The 17,431-nt window shown below is 38.7% G+C and overlaps 2 protein-coding genes across 4 annotated transcripts in view; both read right to left on the minus strand.

The window, feature by feature from the left end:
* LOC117900751 (neural cell adhesion molecule 1) overlaps positions 1-3,984 on the minus strand; it is a 111,658-nt gene extending 107,674 nt beyond the window's left edge. The window contains exon 1 of the mRNA XM_034811232.1: positions 3,587-3,984. The gene's annotated coding sequence lies outside the window, so the exon portion shown is untranslated. The remainder of the gene's footprint in view (positions 1-3,586) is intronic.
* Positions 3,985-12,045: 8,061 nt separating this feature from the next.
* The window catches only part of LOC117900833 (dual oxidase maturation factor 1), a 29,810-nt gene continuing 24,424 nt past the window's right edge, over positions 12,046-17,431 (minus strand). The window contains exons 5-8 of one of the 3 annotated variants that reach the window (XM_034811344.1): positions 12,988-13,419; positions 12,526-12,929; positions 12,314-12,486; positions 12,102-12,243 (exon numbers count right to left, since the gene is read on the minus strand). In XM_034811344.1, coding sequence (XP_034667235.1) covers positions 12,201-12,243; positions 12,314-12,486; positions 12,526-12,929; positions 12,988-13,419 — 1,052 coding nt within the window. In that variant the 3' untranslated portion in view covers positions 12,102-12,200. Of the gene's footprint in view, positions 12,244-12,313; positions 12,930-12,987; positions 13,420-17,431 lie in introns of all 3 variants that reach the window. The other 2 variants (XM_034811343.1, XM_034811342.1) reach the window with 2 other exon arrangements.

The raw sequence follows: 17,431 nt of genomic DNA on the forward strand, positions 1-17,431 counted from the left end.
CTCTAAGAGTTTTACACATTTCTGAAGAGCAACAAAATTTTAATTTGGTCTCAATAGTTTTTAAATTAATATTTATTAAGAAAAACTTGAAATAAACCAAACAAACTTGTGTTAAATATAAAAGTAACCCTAGAATGTACAATTGTTACAGAATATAAAGAGTTATACTGTACAATTTAAATACAATTAGAAGAAATCGAGTCCGTTTCGAAAATAATGCAGTTCAGCTAAAAATAAATCAGCGAAGAGATAAATATATATAACACAATAAAAAGCCAGCTTTTACCTTCTCAAATCTGGAAATCATACACCCAGAGTCCGCACGCGTTTTATGAAAATATGATCCAAAATGTCAGAAAACAAAAGACAAAAAAATATCACAACCAAACAGAAGCCACAACATGAGGGTCCTGCAGCTGTTAAAGGTTGATTTTGCGTTTGAGTTTAAGCATTGCGTGTATGTGGATCACCACACCACACAAAAAAATGGGGCAGGTACACACAATTGTGGCATTCACAGGATTTGAAATCAATCCTAGTGAGAGAAATCCAGAAACAGCCAAACAGAAACAGGAATAAAAGGCGACTTATAGACACGTGCGTATACTCCCCTCTCTCTCCCTCTTCCACTTGGCACTGGCACTTGTAACGGTAATCGATCGGAACAATAACAGAATGAAGTGGCATAAAAAGTATATTGTATAATTACAAAACAAACAAAAAACAGCAAAAATAAAACGCCAAAAAGGAAGGACGGAAGGAACTTACCAAACAGATGACTGCCACTCTGATGAAGGTTTTTCTTTGGAAGCGGCAGATTATTCAAAAACAATTTTCACCTTTTGCTTGAGGTTTTTGTGTAAAACAGAGAGGTGTTTGTGGGGTGGGGTAAGATGTTCCAAAGAGAAGTTTAAGTGTTTCCTTGGAGATGAGATGGGGTTTATATTCTGAGAAAGTGAAATGCAATTGACGTCCCAGCGAAAAGTAATTGGATAGGCAGGTGTCTCTCTGTCTCTGCCAGAAGTCAACTAATATTTTTTTATTGCTTGATTTGAGTGATTTGAGTTTTTATATAAATAAGTATTCATTTTGAAGATATTTTTTGATTGATTGAAAAAATGCTTAGTTCCTCAAACTCAAAAAGAAATTCACAAACCCCTCGAAGGCCAATTAAGGAATTACAAAAACACATTATTTAATTTTTTAAATGTAAAATGCAATAGTGTTTTTTGATTAATTGTTGAATTGCATTGTAATTGCAAATGAAAGTAAAATAAAGTATTGTATTATTATAAATATAAATATAAAAAAAGCATTTACTTTCAATTTTCATAAATATAAAATTAATAGCATTGGCAATGGGGAAAAACTTTTCTTAATGAAAAAAGAAAAAGCATTAAAAAAGAAGAGCGAAATGGGATTGTATAAAACTTAATCCCACTCAGAGAAAGGCCGTCAGGCACAGGCACTCTCTGAAGAATCTGTATAAGTTCAGTGAGTCAGGGAGGCACGGGTTAGATTGGTAGAGATGGGGGGGAAAAAAGTACATTAAAATCACATTAACCCGTCAACGGTTACAATAAGGCACTAAGGGGTATGTGCATAACTGTTGTTTATACCTTTCGCCTTAATGCCTTTTTGAAGTACACAAACACACACACACCCACTAATACACAGGGGGAAATAAGTACCTCCTGATAAGCCACATATCCCTCATACCATATACCATAAGTCACTTTTTGTCAACTAAAACCCAAGCCCCCATGGCTGGGAAACTGTGGTATGGAATCCCTGTGGATACTGGCAATTTGAATACCTAAAACCAAATGTATCTCTCATTTCAGTATTCGGTTACACTTGGAGAAAACAAAGGGACTGAAATGGTGAACAATTCTCTGAAAAATAATTATTTGTATGACCCGTGCCATACGTGTCATTGAGTGTGGAAAGATCTAGAATTTAGCTTTAATATTTCGGGAGAAATGCTTTTGAAGTCTAAAGATAAAAGGCAGAATATCTGCCTATCCCTAGGCAGGTTATCCTAGGTCCCTAGATAAATCTAAAAATGAAAATATTCCGATAAGCAGAGGTATTTTTTATTTTTGTTTTTAATCTTTATGCAAAATCATGGAAATTCTTATTTTCCCCGTGTCAAATCATTGACTTTTCTCATATAAAGTGTTACACCACAAACAATTGCTTCTGGCATGATGGACTGCCACCACTCTGCCACCAACCACCTCTTCAACCCTCTCTTAAGGTCTGTTTGCCATTAAGCTTTTTTGGGGCGGGAAGAGGAAATTGTCAACAATGTTTTGTGGCTATCTAATATGCAACCAACGGGAATCGTATCTTTGTGTCTGTATTTTTATCCGTATCCTGAATATATCCATGACAGTCGCATTTATTGGGGATGTGCGTGTCCTTCATTTTAAAGAGGATTTGTGAGAGGGCTATTTGCATATTTGAATTGTAAAAACATGAGAGAGAACATTTCGTGATTTTACATGAAATTTATAAATATGTATGAAAGTTTTTCTATTTTTTAATTTTTTCTTTATTTTAACTCAAAAACTAGACGATGGAAAATAAAGTTTGCTTTTTGAGGAAGCACTTTTCACTTTTCCTACACTTTTCATTCACTTTTCCTTTACGTTTCCTTCTAACGAACGACAAATTTAATAATCAGTCTGCAATCGGAAGGAAGTCGGAAGGAGCAAAGGAAGCTCTGAAATCAAGGGTCTGTTGAATCAGGTGGATGGATGGCTGATGGGGTGTTTGTCGGAAAAACAAGTGTTGTCTCTACTGTCTTTACTGGAGCAACTAATGAGTTTTGATGTGACTGTATATCTTGATTTTTCCAAGATGATTTTAAATAAGTATACAAATTTCCTAAATAAAACAAAGACATTTCCGGAACACACAGAAGTTTGCTTCAATATTTTAATAAAAAGGAGGCCTCAAAATTCTTCTTTAAAAAAAACAAAAATAACGTTCCTCTCTCACTTAGATACATAAATAGCGCACTTTTATGTATCCCAAAAAAATTGGAAACGAAACCAGCACAGAAGACAGCATTCCCCCTCGAAAGATAACACTTCTTTTTTCCCACTTGCGAGTATCTGTCGATTTCCCACGCACGCTCTTTGTCTCTTGCTAAAGCGATCTCTTCCTCCCTTTCCACTTCAGGCCAAAAAAACAAATGAGAAGAGTCTACGAAAAGAAGAGCAAAGCAACACACATTACCCAAACAGATAAAATGAGAAAGCAATAGTAGAGAAAAAGAAAGGAAGTCAACTTTAGGCAAAAGTTTTTGGTAACTTTTCCGCCAGTCAGTAGCGCATTTTAAGTTAGGGCAATCGACAGGGGGTTCCGGGAAAATAAAAAGTGCGGGTGGCAGAAGGAGCTCTAGAAATCGAGAGCCTCCGACCGTACAGTGGGAATACAAGTTGCAGGCGAAAAACTGGCGATTAAAACTGCACAATTTTACAGCTCTTCTCCACAGGGTACAGGGTAATCTCTTGAGGAGCAGCTTTTATAGTTGTAGGTATATACATATGTACATATGTATGTATGTAACTCTTACCTGTTCTCTACGCTATGATAATCCTTTATGGGTGGACTGCCACTGCTTGCTGCCTCCAGCGATTGTTGTTGTTTGTCTCCACGCACAAGATGGCAGGCCAACTTGGTGGCTGACCACGTGACCATCAAAAGTGAGAAATTAAACACACAACACACACAAACACAGACGCGACACTGGTGTTGGTTTTGCCTCTGCTTTAATGTATGCCAAAAAACCGAGATCAGAGCAATTAAAGACCGCCACAGAAGAGAGTAAGAGTAAGTGCTGCTCTCACTTTATTTGCGAGTTTTTTCTTGCGGTAAAATAAACACAAGGCATTTGCCTTGCCTTCTTCTCCCGTCTTTTTTCCTGACGCCTGCCTGCCTACTGCTGTTGATTCTGCTTCTATTTTTGCTTTTGCTTTCAGTCACGTGTTAATTTGTGCAGTTTGATACTCTAATATATATTTATTAGTTATCTTTATATGGCGATTTGCGCACACGAACACACGACTGCCAGGACGACCCAAAAGTTTAGCGAAACAACGAAAGGCGGCAACGGGAGCCTGTGTGTACGGAAAGGAACAGAACGAAACGAATCGAACGACCACAAGATTCACGCGCGATTCTCGTTAGCTGGTCCTGCGAGGCGACATCATTTTGCACACGTACTAAGTACTAAACACTGCGACGACTAAGCTTCAACTAAAACGACGAAGCAGGGCAGGCCGAAGTGGAGCCACACGAGCCGCCCAACAGAACACACGGAAAACACCCACGCACGAAGTAGGTTCATGCCTACACGAAGCTGCAAACGAAGTGAAAGAGCAAGCCATGAAGCTTGTGCTGAATAAAGAGTGTAAGAGGAGTAAATGGATTTTGGCCTCTCTTCGATTGTAGATGCTATACAAAATTAAGACACTACTTATCTATTAAATGTGTGCTGATCGTAGCGAAGAGAAAGTTACGTTGCAGTGAATGGACGAGAGTAATGCAGTTACTTCTCAAGAGAGCTTTAAATCTAGTAGTAGGCGATGTGTACTTACATACTTACGCCGAATGAAGCGCCAACTGGTTAACGAAAGAAAAAAGTTTTCGGCTGTTTTCAGTCCGTCCCTCAGTCCTTCAGCTATGATCCACGATTCATGCCAAATGATTCAACGTGTGAACAAAGCGTGATTCCTCACAAACAAGAAAGCTCTACGCGATTCAAACTTAGCGTCCAAAACGACCATAATGTTGCGATGAACGCAAGAAACAGGTAAAGAAAACTCTCTAGTTTGAAGTGGACACTTAGTCAATTGTAACTGCCAAAAATAAAAGGAAGGAAATTGCAAATTTGGTTTGGTCCAGTCCTCTATTTACACATGGGAGGCCTTTGACGCTATTTATTTAAGATTTTCTCGTTCATTTTCATTTGGATTGTGTTAGTACTTGCTTGATAGCAAGCAAGCAGTGCAACAATACTTAGCTCGAAGAGCGAATCAGCTGAATAGAAAACATTAAGAGCACAGACGTAATGAAAGAGAGACACAGCTGTATAAGAGTACGTCGTACGCAACACAATCTAGGTATAAATGTGTGTCTTGGCTAAGCGGAGGCGTGAACCAAAGCGTGAAATGTCAGGTAAAAAACTTGTCAAGCAGTTTAAGATGCGAATATCCATGCGGCGGTCCTCGGAACTTTGAGATCTCTGTTTCGTTACTTTGTTTTAAATCTCTTAATGATATTGAAGCCAACAGCCGTGGATTGATTGCCACAATACATTTTTGGTTAATTAATATTCAAATGTATGTATGTACATATGCAAATACCCCTTTCACTTTGGAATCTTTCCCTTACCCAGTGCAGTCTTTCCCCCTTGCTAACCCCTGCACTGCCATTGCCACTGCAATCACTCAAAGTAAAAATTGTCATCAGCTTCCCCTCAAACTCTAACAACACGCTAAAAAATGGCAAAAGTGGGAGGAAGCAGGAAACTGTTAGGAGGGGAGTTAGCAATAGTGTGGAAGAGCAGTTGCGGGGGAGAGAGAGGGAGAGCGAGCGAAAGACAAAATGAAACCAGAAAACGAATTGCAACAAAATGCTCAAACACACTCAACGAAATTGACTTAAATAAATAAATGGTATAAAAACAAAGCGGTAGCGGAGGGAAGGAAATAGTGGGAAAGGGATACGGGGGACAGATATCGGGAGTAATACTCAAAGAACTTACCGGGTAAAGCGCCAGAGGGAAGCGGAACAGTGGAGCGGAGAGACAGTGGGACACACAGAGTGTCATAGCAACAAAACGCCTTTCTTTTTGCAAGCAGAAAAGAGTCGAATAATCAGATGGAAAGAGATAGTCACTGAGAAACCGTTAAAAGTCGAACTTCGCTGTGCTATAGTGGTGTGGAGGGAAAGAGAGCGGAGGGAGAGAGAACTTTGTTGTTTAGCTTGTTGCAACATTTCATTCCATTTTAAGCAGTCAATGCAATGCAATGCAACATTCCAATCCAACAACTGCAACAACAAGAATAGACAGAGACAACACTTAGTAGCTCATCCATTTTCATTTGTTTTAAGAAAAAGTCAAAAGTGCATGTCCTCAGAGGGACAGAGAGCAAGTGAGAGCTGAAGAGAGAGAGAGTGAAAGATAGCAGGGAAATTAGGAATGGATGCGTGAGAGGACACGCAAGAGCGTGATCATCGTATGGGTAGGATATTTCCTATTATTCTGATAACAAGTCAAAAAAAAGGAGAAACCATTTCGACCATACGTTGTCATACTGGATGCAATACATATGCATAATTTTCCACCAACGTATAATATTCTAACATTATCTATGCACCTTTAGACTCTTCTCTGAAATATCTTCGAAATTCTCATTTGAGTACAACATTTCCCAATAGCTCTAGAATGTTCATCATAAATCGACTTTCTATATGATTTTTACCCTGAATGGTCATACTTAATTTAAGCACTAGTTTAAACATAGATTAGACGACTGATGAGAATGTTATATGTACATGGAAATTATATTAATTATATTCGTTCTTCTAAATCTATTTACACTACTCGACAAAAGCGAACTTTTTTTTCCGCTTCGAACCAAACCGACTTTTTCTGATGGACAGACGCCTTTAAATTTGTTTTAAAGAATTATGGTTTTTTTCTATGGCATAATTTTTTTTTTTTAATTTTTAGTCTTTTTTTTTGTAACGGTTTTTTTTCAGGTAGCGCTTCTGATATTTACATAACCTAAGTATGTACATATCTTATATCTGGTTTTAATGAAGTTAGCCATTCTATAAAGCTGATGAAAGCATCTATAATAAATCCCCAAACACTTTGTGGTTTTCCAATATTAATATTAATATTATATGGAAAATATAAATCTTTCAGATGGAAAAATTATTATTTTTGTGTGGTATTTTTTACGCTCAGACGTCTGTCCATAGATTTTGATGAGCAATAGCTTAAACGACGCCCAATTAATGCAACTGTACACAAACAAATAAAGAGCCCTGGGTTTAATTTAGACCTTTCCTGAGTTTTTAAAGTCGACATTTTGTTAAAAACGCCTCGCATAAATCAATATGTTTGTATATCAAAGCTTAATATTTCCCAGACGGTAAGCTAGAATCATAAAGTGTTTGGGTCCACTGCATCAATCAGCTTTTCAGACAAACAAAGATGATTACTATCAGATTTAAGATACTCAAGCTTTATGAAAAACCTCTACCTCTGAAAAAACCTTAAAAAAATTAAAAGATTTTAAAAAATTGTTAATAAAAAAGTTCGGAATAAAAAAAAAAAATTTGCCTGAATCTATAAAAAAATGTTCGATTTTGTCGAGTGGTGTAGTAGCTAAAAATCATTAAAAAGGGGTGGTTTAAATAGTAAATACAGCACTTCTACAAAGCCAAAAACTCAAAAGTATCAACATTTTTCTACAGGGACCGTAAATAATGATTAAACTACTCGACACGATTTTGCCGATTCAAACTTTTTCTGATAGATATGGCTTAGAAATGTGTCAGAACTTGTTTTTAAAAAAATTTTAAAATCTTTATTTTTAGAGGTAGCGCTCCTTTTTTTCACACAACTTAAGTATCTTACATCTGGTTGTAATGAACTTAGCTTTTCTATAAAGCTGATTAACGCATCTATAATATATACCCAAACACTTTGTGGTTTGGGTGTCCACTATTTTTTATGAATAGGTGCATTAATTGCGCGTCGTTTAAGTAATCGCTCGTCAAAATCTATGGAGCGACGGCTAAGCTTAAATTGTTCAACCAATCCTAAAAACTAAAACAAAAAACCGTTAAATACCGACATATGTAGTTTAGAATTGGTTTGAGTTTTAGTCTTTTTTGTATCAGTTTTTTTCGAGTCTGTAGCCAGAAATACTCTGGCAATGGGCGCGCAACCCTCCAACAGGAGGGTCGAGCAGTGTTATCCCAATACACTTTCTCCCAATTGTCATTGCACATTTTCAAACAAGAAAACTTAAAAAATATTTAAGAACCAAACGCACGAAATAAAACTCCCATCTCTAATAAATATTCAACTGCATTCTCTTGCACCATTACCCACTCCACCCACCGTAAGATAGAAGCGATGAAATTACTCAGCAAATACCTTTGTTGTTTGTTTGACAAAAAGTCTAGGCCACCCCCTCCCCCACACTCCAGAAAACAACACTCTTTACCCCTACTCCCTCACTCACCACTGCTCTCCAGGAGACGCTCGTTAGCGCAGCTGCCAGGAGAATTTATCTTATTTCACCGAAATGCAACACGATTATATTTTATTTGTCGCTTTATTCATTCAATCATTCGTTCATTCATTCATCCGTTCGTTCTTTCGTTCGCTTTCTCATTGTTTCTGTTTGGCATATTGGACATATTGTTAGCCCCCCAATGTGATCGATGCAAATTGATGCGTATTGTTAATGGAACTTCTGCTCTGCTTTGCTCTGCCATGAGCAAAATAGTGCAGTGAAAATTGGGTTAAAAACCAAACGGATTTCCGTGAGAACTACTAGTAAGTATATACATAGATGGGGAAAAGCTTCAGAGAAGTTTGAGAAGATTATTCACACCAACCAAAGTACTTAAAAGTGTATAATATGATGCATTTTTGACGAATTTAAAGAGCAGAAGAGCAATCCTAAGCGAAAATATTTATATTGGAGGATCAGAACTTAAAATGTATACATTATTTAATTTGAATGCAAAATAAGTGGAATAAATGAAAGACATATAAAAACACTATTTACTTACGTACTTATTCTTAGGTTACCTTTCTTTTACATTCTATTTATTTTATACTCGATTTGATTGGCGCTAAGTTTATCCTTTCCCTTTCGCTAACAATAATTTTATCTCACTTATGTACATAAGTATGTCCAATCTATCAATTATCTCAGCTCTTTTTTCGACATCTATCCAGGACTCCCAATCTCTATTCACTCTCTGTGAGCAAAGGAGACAGCGACAGTTTGGAGGAGCAGGACAACGCTATACTAAAGCATTGCAAACGAGTGCAAATAAATAAAAACAAATAAAACTGTACTTCTTATGCAAGGCGAGCATAAATAGACATTTGTATTGGTACAAGCCAAACAGTGCAGAGAGAAAGAGAGAGAGGGATAGAGCGAAAGGCAGAGGGAGAGAGAAGGAGAGATGTGCAGTGTCGCTTCCGCACGCTTTTTGGTTTAGAGTTCAAGAAATCAAGATTTATGACATTTTTATTACAAAAAAGAGGGTCCCGTTAGTTTTGGGTGTACGGAAGTACATACCCCCTCTTCCAGCTCCCCGCTGCTGGCTGTTGACTTCAAAAATATGCAGCCAGGCGCGTCATGCCATTATTTGGATTTCGTCCCAGGGCCCTGGGTCCTGGGCCTGGAAATGCCGCCGCATGCAACGGAAGGCGCATAATTCACAAAAACAGCAGGCCATGCGGTACTGCAACACCCAGGAGGAGAGGCAGTTGTGCGGGTACTGTGCGGGTGTGCTGCAGAGCCAAATGCAAGTAGAATCTGTGTGCACAGGATAGGCACTCACCCCCCTCATCGCTTTTCGATCCCTTTTGACTCTCTCTCTCTTGCTCTCTCTCTCGCTCTCTCTCTCTTTCTCTCAAATTTAATATAAACAAATTGCAAACGTTCTTATTTATGACATTTTACTTTGTAGTTGTTGCTCTTCGCTGCCTCTTCTTGTGTTTCTTCGGGGTAGACTCAGTCTCACTCTTTTCCAACTAAGTGCTGATGCTACGAGAAGGTGAGCGTTTTACCAGGGGTTATAAGTAGGGGTGAGTGGGGGATGCGTTTTACATTAATATACGTATGTATGAAGTCCATTATTTGCCATAAATCTGCCTAAATCAAAGTTCAAACAAAAACTATATGTATGTACATATGTACATACAAATATTTGTACATATATTGGAAAATATGAAGGTGGAAATTGTACATTTCAAGAGAGTGCACTAGATCCTTCAATACCTATTGTAGATTAATTGTCCGAATTTTTTGTAAACTGCATAGATGCATATAATTTGAAGGAACCAATTTAATACATAATTTCTTAAACTTTACTTTACCTTTCCATTGTCAAATCTTTAAAGAACCTCATTGTATAGGCTTCTTATTTTAAGGACAAATTCAAGTACTGGAAACCTGAGCAATCTCTTACCAAAGAGCCATGAATTCGATTACTTCTATTACTAAATTAATTAAAACTAAAACTCAGCATTTCTTCGTTTTCATTGTCGTCACTTGTTTCTAATTTCTTCTTTTTTTTGTTTAACACGGTCAGGGCTTAAAAATTAAACTTAACGAAGAGTTTACACTTTTGTTTCACAATCGACTTAAGCGCTATTGACACTGGCATGGAATTCATATTTATTCGTGAACATAATAATAAACATACATAATAAATTATTCCTTACACCTTAAATATCAAATATCGGTTGTTTACTTTCTCTGTTTTCCTTACGCGTCACCATGGTCCCAGTGACCACTTTTCTTGGCCAAAAGCTAATATTTAAAAGTTAAAACCAAGACGTGGTTTTTGGCGCTCTGTATTAGAAAAAGATTGACCATCAAAGCCGCGTACCAGACATTTTTTTTAGATGGCTCCACCTTCGAAAAATCTGCTGTGAAACCCAGCGGTCATTATTGCACAGAATGTGCAGTGAAAAATTACCAATTTTATTGCTGTTTTAAATATCTCATAAAAGGAAAAATACGATTAACTGATCCAATTTTTTGGATTCATTTTATTCAGTAGGGTTTTTACTGCGTGTTTTGTAATGTGAACGGTATCTAGTGGTTGACGATGTCTTCGTAATTGTATGTCAATTTGTATCAGTTCGTAGTGAAAACTAATTTTTCAAAAAGTTGTTTTAATAGAGTGCCACCTAGTCCCACCTTAAAACCTATTGTGTGTCGTAGAGCAATAAATGATTGTTAAAATGTATGTATAGAGTCACAAATGCCACATTTGACCAAAACTCTTACAATTTGCATTTATAGATCATGACCTCAAATGAGAAATTTCCATGTTTTTTGCCGTTTGGAGCACAATCAATAAGAAAATTGTGAAATGGTACCCTACCATTTTGCATTGCATTTAAGCCACAGTATTAGTCACTAGCTGGTTTGGAGGGCTAGAGTGTAGCTAGTGTATTATTTTTTAATAATGGAATCTGCTGAAGAGCATGCTCTGTGGGAAAAAAATTCAATTATCTTAGATTTTTAAGTTGTTTTAATTCGTGCTAAGACTTTTTTATAGAATCTTGATCTGCTAAACATATTCCTATCCTTTTTTGCTTCTAACATTTTGAAAAAAATTTCATCAATTGTTTTAGCTTTAATCTACGTTTTCTTTTAGCGATCTATAGTCAAGAATTGATTGTTGAATTGGTTTGTCCAATGGCATCACCAGTGATCCATGTCACGTATACGTTCTACGGGAGGATTACTGCAAAGGTAAGGCAAAGTCAATCACAAAATTGGTTAGAGTTTAAAAGTGAACAAAGACTTCAACTTACGGCAACATTCGGGCCAGAGCATGCTTATGCAGCGGTGATATTTGCACTGCTAAAAGCCGATTTTCCCCACGTCAATTTAAAAAAAAAAAAAAAAAAAAAAAAAACCTCCCACTTCCTATTCTTAACTAATATCAAAAGACTAAATCCAAAAATCTTGATTCGTTCGCGAGTTATTAATTAAGGACAAGAAAAGTGGTCATTGGGACCATAGTGCGCCTGTGGGTGTGTGTATGTATATATGTATGGTGTATCCGTGTGTGTTTTTGTATGCGTGGCAGTATTCTATCTTATCACAAATGAACATCACTAAAAACGTTCTTATCCTGAAAATGTATTGTAGGTCCTCAATCTTTTTCTTACATTAAAAATAATTTAATTATAGTTAGATTTTAAATTTAGCGAATTTTTGTTTTTTTTTTTTGATTAAAATTATGTGATTTTGTCAATTAAATGATTCTGTTTTTTAAATTAAGAAATTATCACATATCTTTTTGTAGCATTTTTGTTCATCAATTGTTTTAGCTTTAATCTACGTTTTCTTTTAGCGATCTATAGTCAAGAATTGATTGTTGAATTGGTTTGTCCAATGGCATCACCAGTGATCCATGTCACGTATACGTTCTACGGGAGGATTACTGCAAAGGTAAGGCAAAGTCAAACACAAAATTGGTTAGAGTTTAAAAGTGAACAAAGACTTCAACTTACGGCAACATTCGGGCCAGAGCATGCTTATGCAGCGGTGATATTTGCACTGCTGCCGATCCCATACTCGAACCGGAGTCCTGGGACATGGTGCGTTGCATATGATGCATAGGATGTTTCACCACGGGCCCGCCCACAAACTGGAGCTGCTGCTGATGGTGGTGCTGGTGCGGATGGTGCGACTGATGGGGATTCTGCTGTTGCTGCAGCGGATGCTGGTGCGGCGGTGGCATCTGCTGGGAACGCCTGAAGGGATAGCGCCACGGACTCTTGGGAGCATCCGACTGGAAGCCCTCGTTCTCGACGCCGCCTCCACCACCATCACCACCGCCAGCGCTGTTGGAGACGCCAGCGGGACTGTCACGTCGCGGCGCCGTACCGTGCTGCATGTCACGTGCCTTCGAACTTAAGCGTCGCAGTATGCGAGAGCCTAGACCAGGGGGATCCTCCAGGCTGCGACTGTTGCGGGGCTTGCGGTAGCGCACATCGCTGGACTCCTCCAGGATCACATGGCGGTCATAGGGCGTTCCATAGTACACCTCCAGCACCGTGGAGAAGGTATGCGGCCACACCAGATCAATGATGGAGATCAGAACTCCCGCTATAAAGCAGAGGATACCTGAACAGAACGACAGAAATGAGTTTCCAAGAGGGAAATTCTGGAATATTCCACTTACCCGCTACCAGAACCAACCAGTAGCACCATCCAAAGTGAAACTCCAATCGTCCGCCCTCCAAATAAATGCACAACGGCCGCTTGGGCAACAGACAATGATATCCCACGGTGGTGCAGACGAGCAGGGCACCCGTGAGAGCCTTCATATATGCTCCATACCGTGGCACGGCAATCAGCAAAAGGTTCATCAGCAGCCACGAGGCCAGCGATGACCAGAGCATTATGCTTGCAAAATATCCAGCAGCCCTGTACTGTCCGCCCCAGGAGAAGCCCTCGCGGCCGAGGCTAAAGTACTCGGCCACCGTGAGTATAGGAAAGGGCAGACCACGCTGCAGCGCATGTCGATAGTTGGCGCTCATATCGGTGGCACCCTCCCACATGAAGCGCTCGTTGTAGTCGATATCCGGTGGCGTATAGTTCCCAATGGGTACGGCTACAAAAAAAAAACACATATTAACGCTCGTTAAAATCGACTTTAAATCTTATAAAAAACAACACTCCACATAAAACATCCTCGACAGTTTCTTAACAATCACTAATCAAGTCAGAATCTTTCCATAACTCGAAAAAAAAACCTCCACCAAGACACACACCTTCAAAATTCACTCGAAACGTGAGTGCAACCTTCAGTGCAATTACAGACAAACTGACATACTTCAACTAAATGAATATTTCCTATTGCAACCAGAAATGTTTTGGGTGCCACAAGGTGTATGCGTAATGGCACACATTCATTGTCAATAGCATTTCAGCTCCAAAAACACCTCAACTGAACTCAACTGGCGGCTCAAAAGTGCAACAACATTCGCATAATCAATGTGCAATAAATACAATTATGTACATTTGTGTTTCTATTTTCTGATTGAATATTTTGTTAGCAATTTTTCCGGTTAACAGGGCACGCGCTTTTGGCCTGTTTTGTATTCAGTTTTGTGTTCGTTTTTTTTATTTTTTTTAACGAGAGCGTTGCTCAACAAGTTTTTGAGTATGTGAAAGAGAGAGAAACACTGCTAAATAAATGAATAAAAAATATTTGCATAATTTATAGACAACTTTGCGCACCTCTAGAGCGGCCAAACAAACTCAAAAGCCCAAAGTGATTCCGCATTCGGTTCAACAAAAATAAATATGTGTATGTACAAGAAAGAAGCATTTGATACCCTTGCACATATTGGTAAACAATTTTGATACAATATGTGATTGGCCTATGAAGAAATAGGGACATGGCTAAAGCTATTTTTCGTTTATATTTGGATGTAATGTGTTTTTCTTGCAAAGAGTCCTTTAAACAATAGTACCACTGGTAGCTAGGCCATATAGGGAGAGAACTGTGAGACAAAAAACCAAACAGAGCTTGAGGGGGATATAAAAGCGAGTCGGAAATTATTTTCTTCATTCTGACCATAAGATGACCCGGTAAGCTAAATCCACAAAGTGTTTGGGTATACATTATAGATTCGTTCACAACCAAATGTAAAATACTTCAGTTATGTGAAAAAATAGGCGCTTATGAATGCGTTAAAAAAAAAAATAGCAGATTTTATCTGCTATATCTTTAACGAGAAGGGACGTGTGAGACGCTTCTTACGCGTCACAACTTTTATACCTGGCACTCAGTACTACATCTGCACCTTAGCGGTTATTTGTCAAATTTTATAGTTTTTCTTCATCTGTCATCTACATCAACAACACTGCTCCCGCCAACACGATCCTTTAGCTCGCCACCCTCCCCTAGAGCAACACACTGCAGAGTCAGGGCAAAGACGCGGCAGAGGCAGAGACGTGTCAGAGGCAGAAGCAGAGTGTGAATGAGAGAATGTGCAAAAAACAAATATAAGCTGCGGGACGGGGTGGGTGATCTGATAGATATGGTCCTTCCCTACGGAATGGCGTTTTTAGTTTTCTTTTATCTTCAAAATTGTAGCTTTGGGAGGTTTTCGCCCTTTTGCGGGGGCGGAAGGGGGCGGGGCTAATTTTTGAAATACACTGGTTTAAGTGTGAGCATACAGAAGTCTGGATGCAAAATTTGGTGGCTCTAGCTCTTATAGTCTCTGAGTACTAGGCGCTCATCAGGACGGACAGACAGACATGGCTCTATCGACTCGGCTATTGATGCTGATCAAGAATATATATACTTTATGGGATCGGAAAAATTTCCTTCTGTGCGATACATACAACCGTTATACCCGAGTACCGGGTATAAAAAAAATGTATGCTGAAGAAAAAAAAAATTATCATCAAACCCTTTCTAAGCTCCATATCTATCATAAAAAGTTGGTCTGGATCGAAGCGGCAAAATCGTGTCGAGTAGTGTCATCAAAGCATCCGAGCTCCCAAGTCTCCATAATTTCTGCATTGTAAACCCAGCCACAAAATCATTATAGTCGTTCCCCCTCTTTAAAGAGTATCATCATCATCATACAAAAGACCAGCCTTACACTGAGGTATAGAACTATAGCTCATAGCCCATTCAAGAATAAATGTATAATTTTGAGCGTGTACTTTAGTCACTGGAAGAGAAACCTTAGGTCAAAGCTTTACTTTTGTTACCTTTCGCCAAACAATAAAATAAACAAAACGCAAATTTCAAAATCCATTCCCACTCTTTGCTATTTATACATAAATCATTCATCTTTAATTTCGCAGTTAATAAAGGTGTTCTTCATCGGTAGTGACACGGAGTATGTTCAAAAAATAAACAAAGCTGCTGGAAGGGGTGCTGGGTAGACACTGCAATTAACTTCGTTATTCTGGCTATGATAATGATCCACTCTATCTCCAATTTGGTGATCTGATAGATATGTTCATTCCCTATGGAATACATTTTGTAGTTTTCTCTTATCTTCAAAATTGTGCCTGTGGGAGATTTTCGCTCTTTTTGGGGCGGAAGGGGGCGGTGAGAAATTTTGTAATATACTTGTAACCGAGAACACAGAGAACACTGAGAACACAGAAGTCTGGATTCAAAACTTGGTTGCCCTATCTTTTATGGTCTCTGAGTACTAGGAGCTCATAAGGACGGGCAGACGGACGGTCGGAAAAATGTGTTACATCACATACGTATACCCGGAATGACAGTGGCTCATTTTCAGTGGCTAGCCCCTACCTCTTCCTGCAGCTTTGTTCATTTTTTCCACATTCTCTCATACCAGTATGCGGCTCTGGGGAGGGGGGCGAGGTAAAGGGCGTGTTGGTGTTAGAGTGATGTATGTACATATATGTATATGTGTAGATAACAGATGACGAAAAAATGTTAAACGTAAATTTCACAAAAATTATGTGGCTAAACACATACATACATATGAATGTATCACATGCAGACAGTGACTGAGGTCCGAGCGTCTCACAAACGTCCCTACTTTTTCTTTGAGTCTCCCTTTTCCACCATTCCATAACCTCTCAGTGGACCTCTAAAAGATGCCATTTATAGGAAATTCCCACGCCTCAGTGCTACCTGAAAAGCCAAAAACCTCTCCACCTCCAAGCCAACTCCGAATGACCCATGCAAGAGAGAAACGTGAGACGTAAGCCGCAAGTGACTCAAGTGTATGCCCAAATATCGAAAAACGACCACCAAGTCACGAAACGAGCTTACAAATTACAAACTCAACACCAAGAAAATGTTAAAAAAAAATAAACGAAACAGATATTCTACAAAGAAAGAGAATTACAGAAATCGTCAAAAGTTGTCAAATAATTTATGCTCAGAGGCTTGGCCTTCGAGTCGGGGCAAGGTTCTCCAGCGTATGTATGTCTGCCTGACTGGCCTACGAAAATGGCAAAAGACAAAAAAAATATATAAAATAAAACGGAAAACATAATCTAGTCTACGCACTGTCTACGCATTTTGTAGATCGATGGTAAAGTCATTAAACTGACAATCGCTATGATTTCCCAGTTGCTGGCACCGCACCACAGAGACAGACTTGTTTTGGGTGTGGAAATTGTGTTCGCTGCTTGCAACCGTTGCAACCGGTTCAATTTGGTAATTGTGCGGAGCTCTACTTGATTCAAATGTGGATGTGGTTTATGGCCGAATCGATTAAGATCTGACATTCAGTCGGAAATTAAATGGGGAAGTAAAAGTGGGGGAAACCCATAAAAATAACGAGGTGGAACGTTGTAAGACGCTTCGTACGCGTCGCAACTTGTAAGCCCGGTACTCAGTCAGTATATATGTATATGTATGTATGTACATATATATGTATGTATTTATTTGTATGTAACAGTGTGAGCGTACAGTGTGTAAGTCTGTACCTCATCAGGACGGACGACTCAGCTATTGATGCTGATCTCGAATATATGTAAATACTTTATAGGGCCTTAAACATTTCCATCTGTGCGTTACGCACAAATACAACATTTACTCTTCGAGTACCGAGTATAAAAACTGAGATTAATAGATTTTCATGTTAGGGGCAAGGGAAATGGGATCGGAAATGGTT

The sequence above is a fragment of the Drosophila subobscura genome, chromosome U (genome assembly GCF_008121235.1).
Source record: "Drosophila subobscura isolate 14011-0131.10 chromosome U, UCBerk_Dsub_1.0, whole genome shotgun sequence".
NCBI lineage: Eukaryota > Metazoa > Arthropoda > Insecta > Diptera > Drosophilidae > Drosophila > Drosophila subobscura.